Source organism: Brachyhypopomus gauderio, unplaced genomic scaffold (genome assembly GCF_052324685.1).
Source record: "Brachyhypopomus gauderio isolate BG-103 unplaced genomic scaffold, BGAUD_0.2 sc57, whole genome shotgun sequence".
In the NCBI taxonomy this organism is placed as follows: Eukaryota; Metazoa; Chordata; class Actinopteri; order Gymnotiformes; family Hypopomidae; genus Brachyhypopomus; species Brachyhypopomus gauderio.
In genome coordinates, this window is record NW_027506880.1 from 224,509 (window position 1) to 245,000 (window position 20,492).

General features: G+C 48.5%; 2 protein-coding genes across 7 annotated transcripts in view; both read right to left on the bottom strand.

The window, feature by feature from the left end:
- The window catches only part of htra1b (HtrA serine peptidase 1b), a 34,455-nt gene extending 26,496 nt beyond the window's left edge, over positions 1-7,959 (bottom strand). Inside the window, exons 1-2 of one of the 2 annotated variants that reach the window (XM_076987912.1) lie at positions 7,331-7,949; positions 2,158-2,260 (exon numbers count right to left, since the gene is read on the bottom strand). In XM_076987912.1, the coding sequence (XP_076844027.1) occupies positions 2,158-2,260; positions 7,331-7,796 (569 nt within the window). In that variant the 5' untranslated portion in view covers positions 7,797-7,949. Of the gene's footprint in view, positions 1-2,157; positions 2,261-7,330 lie in introns of both variants that reach the window. The other variant, XM_076987911.1, reaches the window with a different exon arrangement.
- Positions 7,960-12,682: 4,723 nt separating this feature from the next.
- plekha1b (pleckstrin homology domain containing, family A (phosphoinositide binding specific) member 1b) overlaps positions 12,683-20,492 on the bottom strand; it is a 20,122-nt gene continuing 12,312 nt past the window's right edge. The window contains exons 7-13 of one of the 5 annotated variants that reach the window (XM_076987915.1): positions 19,818-19,958; positions 19,674-19,742; positions 17,670-17,734; positions 17,271-17,334; positions 16,832-16,921; positions 16,003-16,073; positions 12,683-14,786 (exon numbers count right to left, since the gene is read on the bottom strand). In XM_076987915.1, the coding sequence (XP_076844030.1) occupies positions 14,585-14,786; positions 16,003-16,073; positions 16,832-16,921; positions 17,271-17,334; positions 17,670-17,734; positions 19,674-19,742; positions 19,818-19,958 (702 nt within the window). In that variant the 3' untranslated portion in view covers positions 12,683-14,584. The remainder of the gene's footprint in view (positions 14,787-16,002; positions 16,074-16,831; positions 16,922-17,270; positions 17,335-17,669; positions 17,735-19,673; positions 19,743-19,817; positions 19,959-20,492) is intronic. The other 4 variants (XM_076987917.1, XM_076987916.1, XM_076987913.1 and 1 more) reach the window with 4 other exon arrangements.

Consider the following 20,492-nt stretch of genomic DNA (forward strand, 5'->3'; position numbering starts at 1 on the left):
GTGACCCCGCCCCCTCCCTCTAGAGCCCACTTCCACAGATGCAATCACTACAGAGGCATCATGGGAAAAGAGGATGTGGACACAAAGTGTCTCGTTATCTCCATCACTACACAGTTGACATTCCATCTTAACAGCTATAAAAAAGGAGACCTGTTTGATGGCTCTATACACATTCTCTGAGTTGATTGTATCTTTAAATATTGTCCCTCTAAATATGTCTACATCTGAAACTGATAATATCACTATGTCTGCATAAACCCATGACAGGGGAGGTGCCGCCTGTCTCCTCAACACAACTGGTAAACTGCATCTTCATGGCATTAAGGAGAGGAAAAAGGCAGAAGTGGAATGTGTGTTGGATCCCTAAAGTTCTCCCGTAAACCACACGAGAATCAAGTCCACATGAGCACACCAGACGCCGATGAGTAAACAGACCGTGTTAAGAGGAGCAAAAACAGATGTTTTCCAAAGAGAAAAGAACTAAACCGGCAGGAAGGAAGAACCAAGTCAGAGAGTCAGGGGTGAGTCTGAGTCAGGCTGGGTCAGGTGTCGTCACAGAGTCAGAGAGTCACAGGTGAGTCTGAGTCAGGCTGGGTCAGGTGTCGTCACGGAGTCAGAAAGTCACGGGTGAGTCTGAGTCAGGCTGGGTCAGGTGTCGTCACGGAGTCAGAGAGTCACAGGTGAGTCTGAGTCAGGCTGGGTCAGGTGTCGTCACGGAGTCAGAGAGTCACAGGTGAGTCTGAGTCAGGCTGGGTCAGGTGTCGTCACGGAGTCAGAAAGTCACGGGTGAGTCTGAGTCAGGCTGGGTCAGGTGTCGTCACGGAGTCAGAGAGTCACGGGTGAGTGTGAGTCAGGCTGGGTCAGGTGCCGTCACGGAGTCAGAGAGTCACGGGTGAGTCTGAGTCAGGCTGGGTCAGGTGTCGTCACGGAGTCAGAGAGTCACGGGTGAGTCTGAGTCAGGCTGGGTCAGGTGTCGTCACGGAGTCAGAGAGTCACGGGTGAGTCTGAGTCAAGCTGGGTCAGGTGTCGTCACGGAGTCAGAGAGTCACGGGTGAGTGTGAGTCAGGCTGGGTCAGGTGCCGTCACGGAGTCAGAGAGTCACGGGTGAGTGTGAGTCAGGCTGGGTCAGGTGTCGTCACGGAGTCAGAGAGTCACGGGTGAGTCTGAGTCAGGCTGGGTCAGGTGTCGTCACGGAGTCAGAGAGTCACGGGTGAGTGTGAGTCAGGCTGGGTCAGGTGCCGTCACGGAGTCAGAGAGTGACAGGTGAGTCTGAGTCAGGCTGGGTCAGGTGCCGTCACGGAGTCAGAGAGTGACGGGTGAGTCTGAGTCAGGCTGGGTCAGGTGCCGTCACGGAGTCAGAGAGTCAGGGGTGAGTGTGAGTCAGGCTGGGTCAGGTGCCGTCACGGAGTCAGAGAGTCAGGGGTGAGTGTGAGTCAGGCTGGGTCAGGTGCCGTCACGGAGTCAGAGAGTCACGGTGAGTCTGAGTCAGGCTGGGTCAGGTGTCGTCACGGAGTCAGAGAGTCACGGGTGAGTGTGAGTCAGGCTGGGTCAGGTGCCATCACGGAGTCAGAGAGTCAGGGGTGAGTCTGAGTCAGGCTGGGTCAGGTGCCGTCACGGAGTCAGAGAGTCAGGGGTGAGTGTGAGTCAGGCTGGGTCAGGTGCCGTCACGGAGTCAGAGAGTCACGGGTGAGTCTGAGTCAGGCTGGGTCAGGTGTCGTCACGGAGTCAGAGAGTCACGGGTGAGTCTGAGTCAGGCTGGGTCAGGTGCCGTCACGGAGTCAGAGAGTCAGGGGTGAGTCTGAGTCAGGCTGGGTCAGATGTCGTCACGGAGTCAGAGAGTCAGGGGTGAGTCTGAGTCAGGCTGGGTCAGATGTCGTCACGGAGTCAGAGAGTCAGGGGTGAGTCTGAGTCAGGGGTGAGTCTGAGTCAGGCTGGGTCAGGTGTCGTCACGGAGTCAGAGAGTCACAGGTGAGTCTGAGTCAGGCTGGGTCAGGTGCCGTCACGGAGTCAGTCACGGGTGAGTGTGAGTCAGACTGGGTCAGGTGCCGTCACGGAGTCAGAGAGTGACGGGTGAGTCTGAGTCAGGCTGGGTCAGGTGCCGTCACGGAGTCAGAGAGTCAGGGGTGAGTCTGAGTCAGGCTGGGTCAGGTGCCGTACTTGCGGTAGAGCTCGATGTGGACCACGGCCGGGGCGATCTTCTCCACCACATCCGCGATGAAGTTGTATTTGTGCCGCAGACTATCGGGACTCCCCTCGTGTCCTGCAAAAAGAGACAGAAGATGCAGGTGTGTAAGCTACACAGACGTCCCACACATTACACAGCAGTACAAGAGTGCGAGACCCGCAAAGCGCTGGACCCATGAAGCCCCTAGACAAACATAACGCTGCTAAGACATTTTTGAAGCTCTTCCCTGACTAACTTGTTTCTGATCGTTTCCATGTCGATTGGCTTCACTCTGTTCGGGTCCGCTCTTCCTCCTCTCCCTCGGTATGCGTTTGATTTGGGCTGCTCTTTAGATACCGTATTGATTATTAATACTTTGAAACAGTAATCTACATAAACTGCTAAAACTTCACCTCTTGGAACTGGACACACATACAAAATACTGCAGACACCACAAGGTTCCAGAATACATTTCATGCCATGAAATGACTGAGGACTTTTTATAACAAAAAACATTTTATTATCTACAAAACTCGTAGATTGATTCACCTTTGGGCCACTTTGCATGGTCCAGATTCCAGGCCAAAAAAAGTCCTGCAGGACAAGAGGACTGTGTGGAACACTACTGTCTCCTCACACGACAAGAGTCCTGTGTGGAACACCACTGTCCCCTCACAGGACAAGAGTCCTGTGTGGAACACCACTGTCTCCTCACACGACAAGAGTCCTGTGTGGAACACCACTGTCCCCTCACAGGACAAGAGCCTGTGTGGAACACCACTGTCCCCTCACAGGACAAGAGCCTGTGTGGAACACCACTGTCCCCTCACAGGACAAGAGCTTGTGTGGAACACCACTGTCTCCTCACAGGACAAGAGCTTGTGTGGAACACCACTGTCCTCTCACAGGACAAGACCCCTGTGTGGAACACCACTGTCCCAGCACGTTTTGTGCTGTTTAGACAGACCCAGCTGCCGTGGAACTTGGAACATCTCCTGTCCTCTGATGCCTGTGGACATTTGAACACAACGCAGTGCAAATATCCAGTAGCCCTTCTGCTAAGGGCATTCTGAAGCACTTTGGCTGACCAAGGACATGTCTTCACGCAGCCGTCTACCCTGAGAACACTTTCAGCAGAACTGCACCACAAGGGTCATATAGTCATGGACTGGTTCCAGGAACGTAACAGTGAGATCTCATTGTTTTCTGACCTTCACAGTCACCGGATGGTAATCCAGTAGAGCATCTCTAGGACGAGGAATAAGGGGTTGCTCAGAGCACATCAGTACATCCCTCTAATTTGCAGCAAATGTGAAGCTGTCTGCATGGGCCAAGATTCCCACTGAACCATTTCAACATCTCGTGGAATCTATGCCATGATGAACTGCTGTGGTTCTGAAAGTCAAAGGAGGTCTAATACGCTACCAGATGGCTGTCGGTAATACAGTGGCCATTCAGTGTATACACACACACACACAGTTCCTTACTCACCACAGTTTGAGTAATAGGCATATTGTTCAGGGTCAAAGGTCCTTAGGTGTGTCCTGCCACCTGTGCTGCTGCTGTTATTATAAACATAAAAAGACAATATTCTTCTTTGACTGAAGAGGGGACGCTCACCTGTGCAGAGCAGTTACGGAGGGAGGGGCTTGTGTGCTCAAGACTAAAGGGATTGAAAGTCAGGCTATGAGTGCCTTCCTGATTGGGTGAGCTGAGCTGCAGAACCCATCATTTACCCGTCATGAAAGATCAGTGTATTTTTTTCGACCTGCTGACATTGTTATATTTGGCCATAATTGGTGTTATTTTGGAGGTGTTACTGCTGTTTGTTGTTTTATTGGTAGAAATAGCAGAAAAGCGGTATTAGGTGGAGTAAGAATAAAGAGGGATTAAAATATGGGCTGGTTCCTTTGCCTGGGATCATGACGTCACTGCTCTGGTATGAACACAAGCTGTTGCCTTTGGCTGTAACTGGAGACCAGAGATTTCATAATCTCAGATTCTTCTTCTTCCCTCTCCGATTAGACCTACTGCCAACCCTCCTCCACCTTGGAGAGCTTTAAAAGAGACAGGATCTAACCAGTATGAACGCTCTGAGAAAGAGGGAGAGGGAGAGAGAGGGGGAAAGGGAAGGAGAGAGAGAGAGAGAGAGAGAGAGAGAGAGAGAGAGAGAGAGAGAGAGAGGAGAGAAAGTTGGAGAGAGAGAGGGAGTAGAAGAGTGAGGGAGAGAGTGAGGGAGAGGGTGAGAGAGAGGGAAGGGAAAGGGGTGAAGGGAAGGAGAGAGAGGGAGAGAGAAAGAGAGAGAGGAAGAGAAAGATGGAGAGAGAAAGGGAGTGGAAGACAGTGAGGAAGAGGGAGAGAGATGAAGACACAGAAAGAGAGCAGGGGAGGAGATCACTGTAGACAGGTATGATGTTCTAATGTTTCCTGCTGGCTGTAGTGAGTATGTGGCCAACGCTGGAGAAGTGGAGAACTCTAAAGCCACATGCCGAGGACATTACAGTAATGGAAGAATTTGGTGGTGATCACCATGGCAATCATGGAACTGCCACCAACAATGAGGAGTGGCAGCCTACCATTTCCGTGGGAGACCAGACAAGGGACCTCACTCAGAGGTCATTACATCTGCAGGACGGTCCAGGAAGGACGGTCCCGCCAGGAATCAAAGCATCTCTCCTCTGGAAAACCCTCTGGTTTTCCATGCCTTTTCCTCATTGGCTAGCCAACACCATATCTAGCATACAGGGTCACTCAAGGTCATAACAACTTTCTCACTGCCCAAATGACCATCTCCCCAAGTCGGAGCAGTACAAAAACACTGACTTTTTCAGAGACTCATCAAATGATATTACATAACGGGCTTAAACCATCTCCACGGACTTGGCAGAACCATCTAGACATAGAAGGCCACACTACAGACTCAGACTTTGCTCTGGGCCACAAGATCTTCAGATGTGTTAAGAGAGAGAGAGTGTGAGTGTGTGTGTGTGTGTGTGTGTGTGTGTGTGTGTGTGTGTGTGTGTGTGTGTGTGTGTGTGTATTCTTGAGGTATGGAACCTGTACTGAGGATAAGAACTCTTTTTTCCCGGCACTGCTGGGACACTGCCCACCATCTACCATTAAACTACACAGCATGTGTTCCACTCCAACGCTAAGTCAACACTCCACTGACTTAGCGTGTGTGTGTGCATGCGTGCCTGCGCGTGTGTTTGAGTGTGTGTGTGTGTGTGTGTTTGCGTGCATGTGTGCTAGCCTCCTTACCACAGTGCTCACTCAGCACTCAGCACTAATGTTTGTGAACATGAGAACCTTCCTCCCTTCTAGACCAGGGTGCTGTTCTAACATGGAGATGCTGAAAGCTCACTTCTTGAGTATAGCTTGTTTCTTGACAAACAACACCATCAAGGTCAACCTGTCACCACGTAACATCAAAAACCATGTCATCTTCAAAATGACAGGGTTGTCCTGTTAGAGCAGGGGTGCTCATTACGTCGATCGCGATCGACCGGTCGATCGCGAAGGAAGTGTCGGTCGATCGCGAAGGAATGTGCGTAGATCGCGTCACATAAAATAGTAGTAGATGAATCGCACATCTGCACTGACGGTTGTATTTTGATTGACATTCACGGTAGCCAATCTGCAATCCACATATTACGTTAACCAACCCCCCCCCCCCCCCCCCCCCCCCCCGCTCAACATATTACGTTCGCCGCCACCCCGGTAGATCTTTCTGACTGGGTCATCTTATAAGTAGCTCGCAAGCTGAAAACTGTGGGCACCCCTGTGTTAGAGGATGTTTTAGAGGATGACCTCTGACCCTTCTCACAAGCACACGTAAAACAAAAAAAAAACATTTCATTCTTTCAAGCACCTCTAGACTTCAAGGTCACAATGAAATGCTGCGGCTATACGCAGGACTTTGATGTCTCGCGTTTCTTAGCACCGGTGGCCGCTGCTCCTTTAGAGACTTTATTAGCATGGCCGCAGTGTAACGTCATCCAGCAGAGCAGTGTCAGCACAGCTGCTGGGTTGGGTGTTTTCACACGAGGCATCTGTGAAAAAACCTTGACACCGTCAGACCTCCCCTACACCTCGCAACACCTCTCAGCAAGCCCCGCCTCTGTTAGGACAACAGACCCATCAGTGTTGGGGGGGTAGTCTGCTAATCATGCCTGTGAAAACACGCAAAACGTTGTGAGACATTTCTTTCACCATAGGTACAGAGTCTTGGAGACTCCACACACCAGCCATTGGCAAGCGGCCAAGCCCCAAACAGGAAATTGGAGGAGCAGAAGGTCAACATCAGCAAGTCTGGGGAGAGCATGAAACCCGGTCGGCGCTCCGCAGAAGGGCTGGACCATCCTGGACCATCCTGGGGTGGCAAAATGTTTCCACAGGAGCGTGCAGAGGAGCTTGGCAGCCCGAAAGTCTGCTCACTGCAATGGGACAATGCAGCTGCCCTTAGACTGCAGACCCTCAGACTACAGACTCTCAGACTGCAGACTCTCAACCTGCAGACCCTCAAACTGCAGACTCTCAGACTGCAGACTCTCAGACTGCAGACTCTCAAACAGCAGACTCTCAAACTGAAGACCCTCAGCCTGCAGACCCTTGGCCCTGTAGACTCTCAGCCCTGCAGACCCTCAGACTGCAGACCCTCGGCCCTTTAGACTCTCAGCCCTGCAGACCCTCAGACCTGCAGCTAAGAACCTGGAAGTCTGAACACTCTGGCTCCTCCTGCCAGCAATTACAACATCTTCCAAATATGCGCTGCTAAAAACTGTTCAGACTGCTGGGAACTAACCTCTTTGTTGAGCGACAAATGAAAATGAATATTAAACATTGGATGGAAATGTGACATTGCACCGTGGGGAATGCTACTGAGCAAAAATGAATGAAAAGTTGCATTGTCAAAAGACAAAGAATCACTGTCAACACACAAGCCAGAAGACAGCTGCATTGTGCAGTTTGATAACTAACATGTAGGCCTATTATAACAATGTAATTAAACATATCTTGATATACATTTACACACACACACACACACATTTTACTAGGTAAATTTATTAATTTTTGCACGGTCAAGGTGTTCATGTTTTGTGCAATATTTATATTTTTTTACAATATATCTAAATGTAAAAAAATACAATTAGATATAACACATACCTTTTCCACAAGCTCCCCTCTGGATAAAGATGACGGGCGGCTGCTGAAGTTTCTGGGCACGGTTGCTCACTCTCCTCAGCTCGCAGATGTTGCGGTAAGACACGCCGTCGCTGCCGCACACCGGCTCGGGGCTTTTGCACACACACACGCCGCTTTTCCCTCGTCTTCTCACGGTGGCAGTGTGGCCAACTCCGTCCGAGAACGAACAGTCCAGACCTTCGCCGCATTCCGGATCGCCGAGTCTTCCCGTGCCACCGCATATCTCCCCCTCGCCGGAGGCACACACCGGGCAGCAGTCGCACTGGTCAAGGATATCTCCGGCCAGACAGTCCGCGGGTATCGGAGGACACAGCGACTTGTCGCATCGCTCGGGGCAGCCGATGACATACTGCTTAGTGACTCTAGCGTCGCACAGCCAAGGAACGAGCACGAATGACGCGCAAACAACGGGCAAAAACATCATCATGTTCTGTTTGACCACTGCGACGGAAACTTGAATGACGGCTATTTATTTGTAAATCCGATTTACATAATAATGTGCACGCGAAGACACTCGGGAACGCCGGCCGCTGAGTGCGCTTGGCTGGGATGGCGATGAGCGTCTGCGCACTTCTCGCCGAGCTTTGCGCGAACTTAAAGAGCACGTGCCTCACGCGGAACAACGTAAACAAGCACTTTGATTGGCTGGGCCGCGTGACGACGGCTGCGTGGGAGGAGCCAGGTTGGAGGGTAAATAAGCGGCTCGTCGCCTCCAGCACGTGTTCGGGCTTTTTGAACAAATCCCGGCGTTTACTTCTAGGGGCACACTGATGATTCGAATGGAAATCCAACATGCCGGATATAAGAGTAATGACATACAGCATGTGGTTTGTTATATCTGACACCGGCATTTTTTTCTACACACTTTGCGCCAAATTAAACTTTTTTTCTTAGAGACAACTGACATTTACAATAATCTACACATAAACTCCAGTCGCAAGCTGCCAAGCTAGTAATCCGAATATTTTACAGCAAACCGTCAAAAATCTAAAGGGCTTTATGATATATGAGCATGCAGTCAACCACATGTGTTAGTGTCTTCCTGGCTCAGTGGCGACGCTGGGCTTATTCACGTTTAACAATATCAATATTTTTATTAATGCAGGGTTTACAATAGGCAACAGTGACGGGTTGCTAAAAAAGTAAACACTTTATAGTCATAGTCTTATTGTAAAGCAGTGCACGCACATTTCAGCATATTCCCCGGTCTGTTGCTTTAAGGTCCTGTGATTTTTCGTAACGATCAAGACTGCACAACACCTTTTATTCCCTCAACACTTGTAAAAGGTTTATTATGATAAGGTCGTTTGTAGTACCATCAAATTACAATTGGGGGCACTGTAAGGGTTTGCACGGTGATACAGTTAGCTTAGGAAAAATACAAAACAAAACAACACCTCCCCAAAGGGCTTCCTAGGTCTTCAGAGGCCGGTTCAGTGGTTCTGGCAATCCTGGGTGTCTAGTGCAGTAGCTCAACCAGGTCCTGCTCTAATAGGGACTGCTGAGGGGACGGAGACACCCAAGACACCTCAATCCTATGATTTTCTGTCCATGTCCTTGAATATCAAGTCGGCCACCCTCCCTCCCTGCTTACATCTCCAACAGGTGTAAGCTGGACACCAGAACTGCAGATGATGTAACGCGACCACGGCCATGAAACTCCACCTACCACTATATTCTTCCACATCAGTGATGCATAATGTTATGCCTGGGTATAGCCTGATGTTGATGTTGATACTGGAAGAAAAAAGGCATGGTTATCCTTCACAGTCTCTCAATCCCAGTCAGTCCTAGCAATGTCATCTCACTACTCATGATATCAGCTTTACTGGGATGAGGATGGTTTTATGTACCACGTGTCACAGTCCATGAGGCAGTTCCACAAATAAACACATTTGTTCCAAGAAAAAAAGAGTAAAAGCTGTAACACTGAATACTGTAAATACTGAAAATTGTAAATACTGAATATTACAATGCTGATTACTGTAAATACTGAATACTATAATACTGATTACTGTAATACTGAAGGCCGGTGTTGCTGCTGATGCTGTTATACAAACAAAAAACTGAGCTAGCATATGCAATTCCCAGGTGAGACGGTGTGAGCGACTGTAATGCCAGTGGACTCGCCTATGGTTAAATTTAGTATTGATTGTCCCCTGACGCCATGGCAATATTGAGATATTTGCATTAAAAAAGCCGGAAAACAAAGACAGCAAATACAGTAATATTAGCAATGTGAAGACAGCCTATTTAATCCAGTGAATATGACGGCAGGATAAAATAGTTCAATTATAACAAAAGAGTGGGTTGCACTCTGCAGCAATTGCTGCAGAAATCCCATCAGTTCCCGCTGCGGTGCTGAACAGCCTTGCTGGAAGACACGCATACCCTCCAGGGCCACCGGCAGCTGCGTGCTGAGCCCATCCAACCCAAATCAGCCGTCATTCCACACCACCATCACCAGAGACCATGTGAGATTTTTGCTTACATAATGTTACACACACACGCACACACACACACATACAGGCGTGCACTCTGCATGGTCTGTTTGTTCCTATGAGATCGATCACGTCTCTCTGCGTGCTTGGCGGACGGAGACGTAGGTCACTCCCCACCCCGTCTTTGCTCACCACGCTCCAGTCACTTTCCCAGAATCCAACCCCGCACGCCCCAACCCTCCGCTGCCTCACCACGATACCCAAGTCCCAGTCCTCTGCTGTGTCCTCTTTTCTCAAATTCCAAGTGGCCTTGAATACTAACATTTGGTAGTGTACCAAAAGATTTTGCGCATTTGAAGAAGCCTTCTACTTTCTGTGTGCGCACAACCATGTCCTCAGGAGGGCAAGTTTCTCATTACAAAATCATTTTGTTCTTCGTGCGTTTTGTCATAGTGTTACAAAGAAGTGAAATAGCTATGGTGTACTTCTGCTGTTGATTACACACTTCTACAGCTGACCAAAGCTTGGACATCAAACTGAATCTGATCTCAATTAAAGAAAACGTCTGCATATGTTTAAAGGGCTTACATGATTTCAGCACTTTTGTCTCATTTCTTTGGTATGAATAGTCCCTTGGAGACAGTGAGACACCAGCCCACACTTGGAAGGTCCAAGTCTAAGGTCGTTTTGACACATCTTGACTGATATTTGGATACAGCCCTCAGTATTTATCCTGAGCCATGTATTTATCCTCATGTTTGTACATCTCTGTAACAGTGTTGGACCACGGTCCAAAGCTTTGATGAGGGTTCTGGAAATGCTGACAGGCTTTGGCTGGTAATGCAGGCATCTGGTTCTGTCAGAGATGGGTCACAGGGTCATCTGAGTCAAGAACCGGTGCATGACATGGATCACCACAACACTGTAAACCAGCTGATTCAGGTCATCAAAACGCTGGCAAGTTAGCTGTTGAGTTGACTCACTGAAGTGTCACTGCAAACATCCTTGGGTTCTGGACCTCCCTCGCTAATCCCACCGAGGCCTTTAGGAGGTGTTCAGAGTATACAACAGCGGTACACAGCACAGCCGTGCTGGTTAAACCCAGCTGGAGGCAGAGGTCGAAGAGCACACGAGAACCGTCTGTGTCTCCGTCCAGATCTCTGCGGCGGCGTGTATCACGTCAGGCACTGAAGGTCTCCAGCACGCTGAAACAGACTGCACTGGTTTTTGGCCACACCAACTAGTTTCCCAGAAACACATTCTGTTGTTCTAAGCTCTTGCCATTCATAGTTCATCATCAAGGAGTCTGGCTGTTACATGCCCGTTAATGTGTAAATGAGTTTAACTGACCGGTCCAGTTACTCCCTGGCTGAGACGTGTGCTTAAACCTCACTGTGTCCATTACTGGAATCCAGGGGTCACACAGTGAGACTCCCAGTATATCAACACAGCCCTCAAAGACTTGAACCACCGAGGAGCCGTTTATTCACGTTGTTATGGTAACCGAACCTTCCGAGTGATACACTGAAGGCTGCCAAGGAACCTTTGACGCCATCAAACTGGACCGTCCAGTACTCTGGCGGGCCGGACCGAATCTATTCACAGGGTGGGCCAACTGATGGAGGCCAAGGGACGCTCAGCTTCATAGCGGGAACACAAAGTGAGGGTCAACATCTGAGCAGAATTCTTCAAGCACCGCCATCGTTGACCTGAATCGGATCTCAAGGAACACACCCTTCCCCTGCCATCATCCAATCACTGGGCTTCTACTGGGAGATACTGAAGAACTCTCAAGTCTGGCTGACGGTTGTTGAACAAAAACAACAACTAACAAATGTGGTGACTAATCAATTGCAATGTTAAGAGGTTACATATTAATATGCGATGCCCATGAGAAAGTACTTTTGAATTGTTTTGAAAATAGCCTTTTGAATTATGCAGTTAGGTCATTGTGACCGTGAAAATCAAGTGTTTGCAACCGTGTGCCACTCCTACCTAGTTTGCTGTAAATGCAGAATGAAACGAGGCAGATGGGAAGTCCAGTCTGTTAACACGGCTGGCCTGAACCGTCAACAAAGCCCAACGCGTTGCTAGCGGAACAGGAGAAGGAACAGTGAAGAGCCCTTCAGTCTGCTGGAAGGGCAGGCTGAGAGGTGTCAACATTCTCCATTTTGAATTTGCCATGATGGGAATCCTTGAAGGCACGCACAGCCGTGCGATGGTACAGGCTTGACATCGAGCTTCAGAAGGGCTACTTCATAAGTTACAACACAGCAGGACTCACCAAGAACCAGAACACATTTCAGCTGCACTGAATAATAAATGTAGCACTTGAGCTTTCTCTTCCCCACAATCCATCCAGAGTGGCATATGTGTGGAAGTTCTCTCTCTCTCACATACAGTCCTGAGGGTCTTACAGCAGACACAAACATCACTCTCTATTGAACAACAAAAAGCTCCCTGCCTGTCTCCAACACGTTCTTGTAAAGATCACTGGTGGTCAGCAGGGGGCAGTATTCACACACCTTTCCACATTTTTGAGGAAGGTTCCTTTGAGCATGTTTGTAGAAGTAGTGCAGCACGCCAGTCAACTCCCAGCATATTAGGACGACGCTAACGGACACACATGGCAGAAGGAGCTTCGAGAACCCAGCAAGGATGGCCAACGTTTTACAGCATCTTCACGTCACAGCAGTTGGCAGCGTACCAGAGGTACTTATGGACGCCTGCTAGGCCTGTATGATGAATTTGGTGTTGTTGGTGCGGGATCAAAGTTCACTGGTTATAGTGGGTTCCTTGTTCTGAGAACGTCATATTTAATCACACATTCTTGCCTTAAACACACAGTAAACTCAGATGAACCACACAAATCTCAAAAGAGCACACAATAGGCCAATTTTTTATTTCCAAATAAATACATTACCACGGTTTATGAATGTGAGGTACACAATTTCAAGGAACAAAACAGCTTGTCATCATGGAAAAGGACATAGGCACTTAAACGGACCGCTGCCTGGGTGACGTGACTTTTTTTTTTAGCTTCTCACGTGTCCCAAAGGAACGTTGTATATAAATCTTGCTTTAAAACTACTGTGATTATCTCCCTTGTGTGTATAATTCCTGTAAAGACTTATTGGATCCTCTAAAGGCTCATTAACCAGAGCTTGTATTATGTAAAAGTTCATACAAGACAATGGCTCATCAATATAACAACATGGCTCTAACAACAATGGACTAGCCTGACCACACAGACGTGAGGTCCAGTAACCCTGGTTCCCACGCTTCCACTCGGGTTCAACAGACGTGCTTCCAGCTGTGAAGCCGGAAACGTTCGACACGGTGTACCAGGAGCCAACCCAAGTGTTGCAATGGCATGGCTGACAGGGCACTACGCCCCCAACACACACGCAGCACCAGGAGAGAACACACTCTTTTTAAAATCCCCTCATCAAAGAACAATGAAAGGGAGTAGAACAGTGATGCTCATGGTCACTTAATCACAAAAACTACAAATATAGCCAACTAAATCACTGGTGTGTAATACCAGTGTAGTTTAGCAGGGTAGTTTTGGGATGGTATCCAGGAGTCCTATAAAGGCCACACCTTCATGGTTTCCAAACCTCACAAACCAAAGCAGATTCCAAAGGCTCACTGAATAGTGCATTAATCTGGTGAACTCATGTTTAAGTGTATTTGTGTCTCATTCCATTGTAACCTCATATTGTGCATGTGTGCAGGTCTTTAGGTGAGAATGGGTGTGTCCAAACCCTGGTGTGTGTGTGTGTGTGTGTGTGTGTGTGTGTGTGTGTGTGTGTGTGTGTGTGTGTGTGTCAGTCAGCAGGCTCTTCTTATTTCAAGTGATAATTTAATTAAGCTCTGATATAAACTCTGGAATTAAAGCAAGACTATGTCTATAGATTATAAAATATAATGTAAACAATGAAGAAATAATTTAGATTTTTCTTTTACTGCATGTAGTGGCAGCATCTCCCCTTCAGACTGTCCAGATCCCAATTCAGACTGTGCAGATCCCAATTTAAAAACTCTTTAAAAACAAAATCTCACAAAATACTTAACTAAGCATGATAAAACACGTAAAAAAGGATAAAAATGATCTAAGCAAAAAGAAAGTTATTATATTATGCTGTTCAGTTAAATTCAATACAATGACTTGGAAGGAAGAAATTCATGGAATCAAAGCCCAGATTCCACCTCAAGAGGATGAACAAGAGGAAACATATGGACAGAGCACCCACACTCATGGTGAATATATACACCAGTTCTTCAGTTCCATGACTGAGCTGTTCTGGGGACACTGGGAATGGGCTTGTGTTAGAGTCTCTGGTAAACCATGATATTCACCAAAACTGGTGGTTATTCATTCATGTCTCAGATGGGGAATGATCACTGAACTTCAATACCCATAATCCTCTGGGCAAATCCATCTCCAAACTGCATCAGTGCCCCTCGAGTCCACCTCCATTGTGTTTACCTTTCTCCACTTTGTTTGGCTTAGACTTTGTACTGCATGAGCAGACACCTGGTCGTTCCGACAACAATGATCATTCCCGTGTCTTTTCTTGGTGTGTAGGCAGGTGTGTGTGAGTGTGTGTGTGTGAGATAGCGTGTGTGTGAGAGTAGGTATTGGTGTAATAGCTGCTTACTGCCATTGGTCTTTACACCTCACTAATCTCCACATTGCCCACGTCATGCACAGCTGGCCCTGGAATCTCAGAGCTTCCCCTGCGCTGCCATGGCGACACGTGTTCGGCCATCACTTGAACAGCGGGGCCTCCTGGAGGGACAGGCGCTTGTGCTGGACGCCCCGCTGTAGCACGCTGGCGTCCCGGCTGTTCCACGCCATGCTGAGGGCCCGAGAGGAAGTGGCATTCTGGGAAACCGAGTTCGGCGGAGATGGGCGAGCGAGGGACTGGGGGCCCTTGCTCGCTGCAGTAGAAGGTGTGGTCCCTGCGGTCCTACGGAGGTCACAGAGGGGGTCGGGGGAGGGGAAGACAGAAGGACCCCAAAGAGAAACAGAGTCAGTGAGACGACACCGAGTGGATCAGTGTGAACAGAAGCAGCGTTAAATTGGCAGCCAAAGCCATAGAGGGGGCAGCTGAGGGTGTGTGGTGAGGCAGGAAAGACAACTACTTCAGGAATGGTTGATTTAGTAGGCGTGGCAGCAGAGGCTTTAGCAGTACAGACTCAAGCCTCTTCTGCAGGAGCAGCAGCAATGGAAGCATCCCCTGTTCCTGCCAGCAGGGGGCAGCAGCAAGAACAAAGGTACCACCAGTGCAGATAAAGGAGAGAGAGCAAGAGTGTTGTTTACAGTGTGATGAACCTACAGCACATTAATAACTCATGGAAAAAGCACCAAAGTCATTAAAGGTTATAGGTGGGAACAGTAATATAAACATAAGCAGAAGTAAATATAAACAATCAAGCATTAAGCAAAAGCATGAAGATCTCTGAACTAGCACAAAGATCACATTGGTATTAGTTTCAGGACCCACACCCAACACTAAGCCAAACAAAGTGGACTGGACAAGCAGTGTGAGGTGTGATGATATGAGACATGTTGGGATGGATGACAGCAGCTCAACACGATGAAATGATGTGAAACAGAGTTCTGATCTGCAGACCCAAGGCAAGGTCAAACGTGCCAAGTGTCGTAAACAAATCCCCCCAGTGTTGAAGGTGTTAACCTCACACCTGCTCGTATTGCAGCAGATGCACTGTCAGCTCGTGCCTAAAACCTTCAGCATGGTTAAAAGACCTGGTGCTAAACAACCTTAAGTGAGGTTGTATGGTTGCATGTGCATTCATGTCTTGTCATGTCAAAGTGCAATGCTCACTTTGAAGTTTAATTTTACATTAGAGGAGAAAAAAAAAACTTTCATTAAATTAACTGCAGGCTATTAGCAACCCTTATGGACCAGTGCATGGACGGATGGATGGATGGATAGATAGATGGATGGATGGATGGATGGGATGGAAACAAGATCATTTTGCAACTGCTGTCTTGGTTGAGGGCCTGATAGTGGTTTATGAGCTCTAAGGTGGACAAAGCAGGAAAGTGGATTTTAGTCGGGTTGTTTGCCTTGATGTTACGTGATGCTCTATCAAACACTGGGTGCAGGGGGCGGAGTTACGGCGGTGAGCTGGGGTTGGGGCTTCAGTTTCAACACATACACTCTGCATTGGCCATTGGTGGGCGTGTACCTCTGAACACAAGGGTTCGAGAACCTTCGGGTCTGACGCATCTGCAACAACACAGCGTACAGCTTGATTAGGAGACACTAATGAACGGGGAGGTGACGGAAGGGGGCGGGGCTGTCACATGTCCCTACGCGTGTCACTGGAGGACAGTGACAGAAGGGGGTGGGGCAGCGCAGGGCTGTCAAAAGTCCATACGCGCGTCACTGGAGGAGACCTTTCCGTTTACTGCCCACCCAAAGCTCTCACAGATGCATACGAGGACGCAATATTGATCAATGAACCGTGGAACACCCCATGGCCGTACACCCCTGCCTGCAGACGAAAGGTGTCACCTGCAGACGAAGCCTGACCTGCAGACGAAGGCACACCAATCAGCAGCCGGCTGGAGGCGCTCCAGCCAGACGCCACACTGAGCTTTATTGCAAGCAGATGAAGGTACTAGAAATGTGGGAAAGCCAGGACATGCTAACCGATCCTGTTGCGCATGGACTCACCATCGTCTTCCTCAGCATTTTGGTGATGTATACCTTTACAGGGCTGGGAGGGTGTTCTCAATATAATAAACGCTCTTTCCTTTTTTTCCATGTAAACGTCAGGACTGCAGCCTGTGCAACACGCGTCTTACTGACAGTGGAGGAGACCAGGCGACTTAGGAGGGAGTGTAGGAGGTAGTGGAGGCCTGAGGTAACGTCTCCCTGTAGCACGGCCATCAGTCCACTCAGCCAGGCAGAGTCAGGAAGCGACAGGCCTGGGGGGCGGGGGGCGGGGCCAAAGGGTGGGTGGGGCCAGGGTAATTACGCACCGTGGAGACAGAGCGCCCAGGACCTCGCTGGGCCACGATTGCCCCAGAGATGGCCTTGATCCAGCTGTGCATGTCATCTGGGCTGTCCGTCTGGGGAGGGTGACACGCACAGACAGAGACAGAGAGAGAAAGAGAAAGAGAAAGAGAAAGAGAGAAAGAGAGAGAGAGAGAGAGAGAGAGAGAGAGCTTCAGAATGTGAATGTAAATAATTGAAATGATAACTTTCTCTAAATGTTATCATATATTCTTATTGTTATTTGTTCTTTGTCAATGTTATTGTCATTGTTATCATTGTTGTAATGCTTTGGCAACACTGTACCCTATACAGTCATGCTAATAAAGCTATATTGAATTGAAAAAATTGAGAGAGAGAGAAAGAAATGTGTCACACAACACCTATTCAGGTACTGAGAAATACAGTAAGGCTGAAGATTCTCACCTGGATGTAGAATGTTCTGGAGGAAGTGACAAGTTCAAAGAGATTGTCCCTCATCATCAGATCACTGAAAGCACAAATAACTGATGAGCTGGGAGGGGTGAGAAGGGGAATGGAAAGTGTGGCCTATACACACACACACGCACACGCACACACACACACACACACACACACACACACACACACACACACACACACGTGCGCACTCTCTCTCTCACACACACACACACACACACACACACACACACACACACACACACGTGCGCACTCTCACACACCCACACACCCGTGCGCACTCACACACACCCACACACCCGTGCGCACACACAAGATGAAGAAAAGCAAACTCTTCATTAAACAAGAACAGCTGAAAACAAAGCAAATGCATTTTTTGACACAAACCTTTGCTTACACTCCTGAACTTTATTAACCTCTTTCAGTGGGATGACACGCAGAGGCTCCCTCTCCTAAAGAGTGGGGGAGGAATAGAGAGAGAGGGAGAGAGAGAAGAGAGAGGCAGAAAGAGAGAGAGAGAAACAAGCAGAAAAAGAAAATGTGAAAAACACCCTTTATTCAGAACATACAACAGATGTGCTGTAATATGACAAAGTCAAAATTAAACTAAACTGACAATAACAGAAATCCCTCCAGCTGGTCCCAGTACAGTGCTACAGGGCTTTCATTATCAGAACTAAATCAGAGAAATCCCTCCAGCTGGTCCCAGTACAGTGCTGGTCACACGGCTCTTGCTTTGAGACCCAAATCACCTTTATGGACAAAACATTCAAACCCCCACACAGCCTTACATAAGCGCACACATACACAATCATACATGCATGCATGTAAACACACAGTAAAACACGCCCATGCACATACACAGATGTAAGTTATTGCCAGTATCTACTATCAAAGTCCAGTTGCAAGAGGCAGACATTCTGTGGCCCACATTAATGCGTCTATGCTACACTGGCACCAGCAGGAGGCCCATGTTACCTAGGAGCTAGGACCTGTCCTGGGCAGGCGAGCAGCCCCTGACTGGGTCAAGAATCTTTCTCTTACACCATGCTTCTCAGGAAAAGGGTAGAATATAAACCCAAACACCCCCCAGCTGGAGGCCTGACGCACATCTGAGAACACACACTGACGAGGGCTTCTGGGCAGCTCATAGGAAAGTTACATGGGAGCTCAGTACAGCTCTGTAACAGTAGATGGGGTTGTGTTACAGCTCTGTACAGCTCTATAACAGTAGATGGGGTTGTGTTACAGCTCTTTACAGCTCTGTAACAGTAGATGGGGTTGTGTTACAGCTCTGTACAGCTCTATAACAGTAGATGGGGTTGTGTTACAGCTCTGTACAGCTCTATAACAGTAGATGGGGTTGTGTTACAGCTCTTTACAGCTCTGTAACGGGAATGTATTACAACTCTATTACAGTAGATGGGGTTGTGTTACAGCTCTGTCCAGCTGTATTACAGTAGATGGGAATGTATTACAACTCTATTACAGTAGATGGGGTTGTGTTACAGCTATATAATAGTAGATGGTGTTGTGTTACAGCGTCGTACAACTCTATAGCAGATGGGGTTGTCTTAGAACTGCACAGTCTCATCAAAGGTGTCTGAGTGGGCACAGGTACACAAGCTCTGACTTGTAAGCTGTGGCATGTCAACACGTGATGCAGGGGAATGGAATTTACGGCCATCTTTCGGACATGCTGGGGCAACAAACCACTAGTATGCAAACACACACACACACACACACACACACACACAAAAAACACCCCCTTTAGTTTTTTTTAGACTGCCATTCCTGAAAACAAAAGTGTCATCAACACTTATGCCAGTGTTTGTCCAGTGCTGGAAGAAGACTGTGTGTGTGTGTGTGTGTGTGTGTGTGTGTGTGTGTGTGTGTGTGTGTGTGCTAACCACATAGAGGAACTGTGTATAGTGCAGGCCTTTTCACTTCCTGGTACTTGTACATCTGAATACATCCTGCGGTTACAGCCGGCACATCCCCACATGACCACGCCCCTCTGGGCCTCAGATAAGGAGACGCACCGTTATGAGCGCCACGTCCAAATAACTTAATCATTCCACCACTCGGGTGTGTGTCCGTCTTCATCAGCTCCACAAGGCTGTGAGTTTACAGAGTGTTCTGTGCTCCCTTGACCTGAACATGTACGCTGGCCCTGCATGAGTGTCGCCAGGATCGCCAGGAGAACCCCAGATGTTTCTACATCTCTCTCCTTACTCTCCAGCTTTCTGGAGTCCTGCCCCTGCACTGGGCCAGGAGGAACCCTAGACCCCGTCAGCCAATACCAAAGCAGGCAGGCAACCAACAGAGATGGAGAGAGGGAGGGACAGAGAGGTTGGGAGAGAGGGAGGGAGAGAGGGCGGGGGGACTCACCAGGTCTGACTTAAAGTAACTGATTGCATTGTCGTCCAGCATGAAGTATCTCCTCTTCCAGTTCTTCATCTGCAGAGAGACGGGGAGAGATGAGTCACGCACTGCGAAACACTCCACACTGTCTCCATGGGGAGGGGGACTCACCACAGCACCCTGCTTGACGCAGAAGCCCGCCTTCACCACGGCCTGGTCCTGGGTGACGCGACTCTGGTAGAAGGAGCCGGCGGCATGCGGCTTACGCAGAGGACCCCGCTCAGCACCGTTCTGCCCCTCACCCTTCTCCTGCCGGGGGGGTTCACACACACACACACACACACACACACACACACACACACACACACACACACACACACACACACACACACACACACACACACACACACACACACACACACACACACAGACAGACTTCTTTATGACTTTCAAAAAATATATATACATATAACCCACTTCAAGAAAAGAAAGAAACTAAGATTAACTAGACTAAGACTAACGAGAATTTAAACATTTATAACAAACACTCTTAATTTCATGGTTAGATTTATAAATCATTCCTAACTGAAATGCCATGTCATACGCCCTCGTTTGCACGTCGAGCTGGCGGCGGTGCGTGAGAACAGGTGTGGAGTGAGCTGGGGGAATTCGGCCCGTGGCTAGACCAACACCTGGCTTACATCCAAAAGCATTACACAACAACACACCTGTGTGTAAAGGTAACAGTGCGCTATATCAGAGCCACCAAAAATCCTTCAAATACCTCACGAATAGCTCGATCTGAGTGCAGGTGGGAACCAGCTGATTGGCGGTGCGGGATTATCG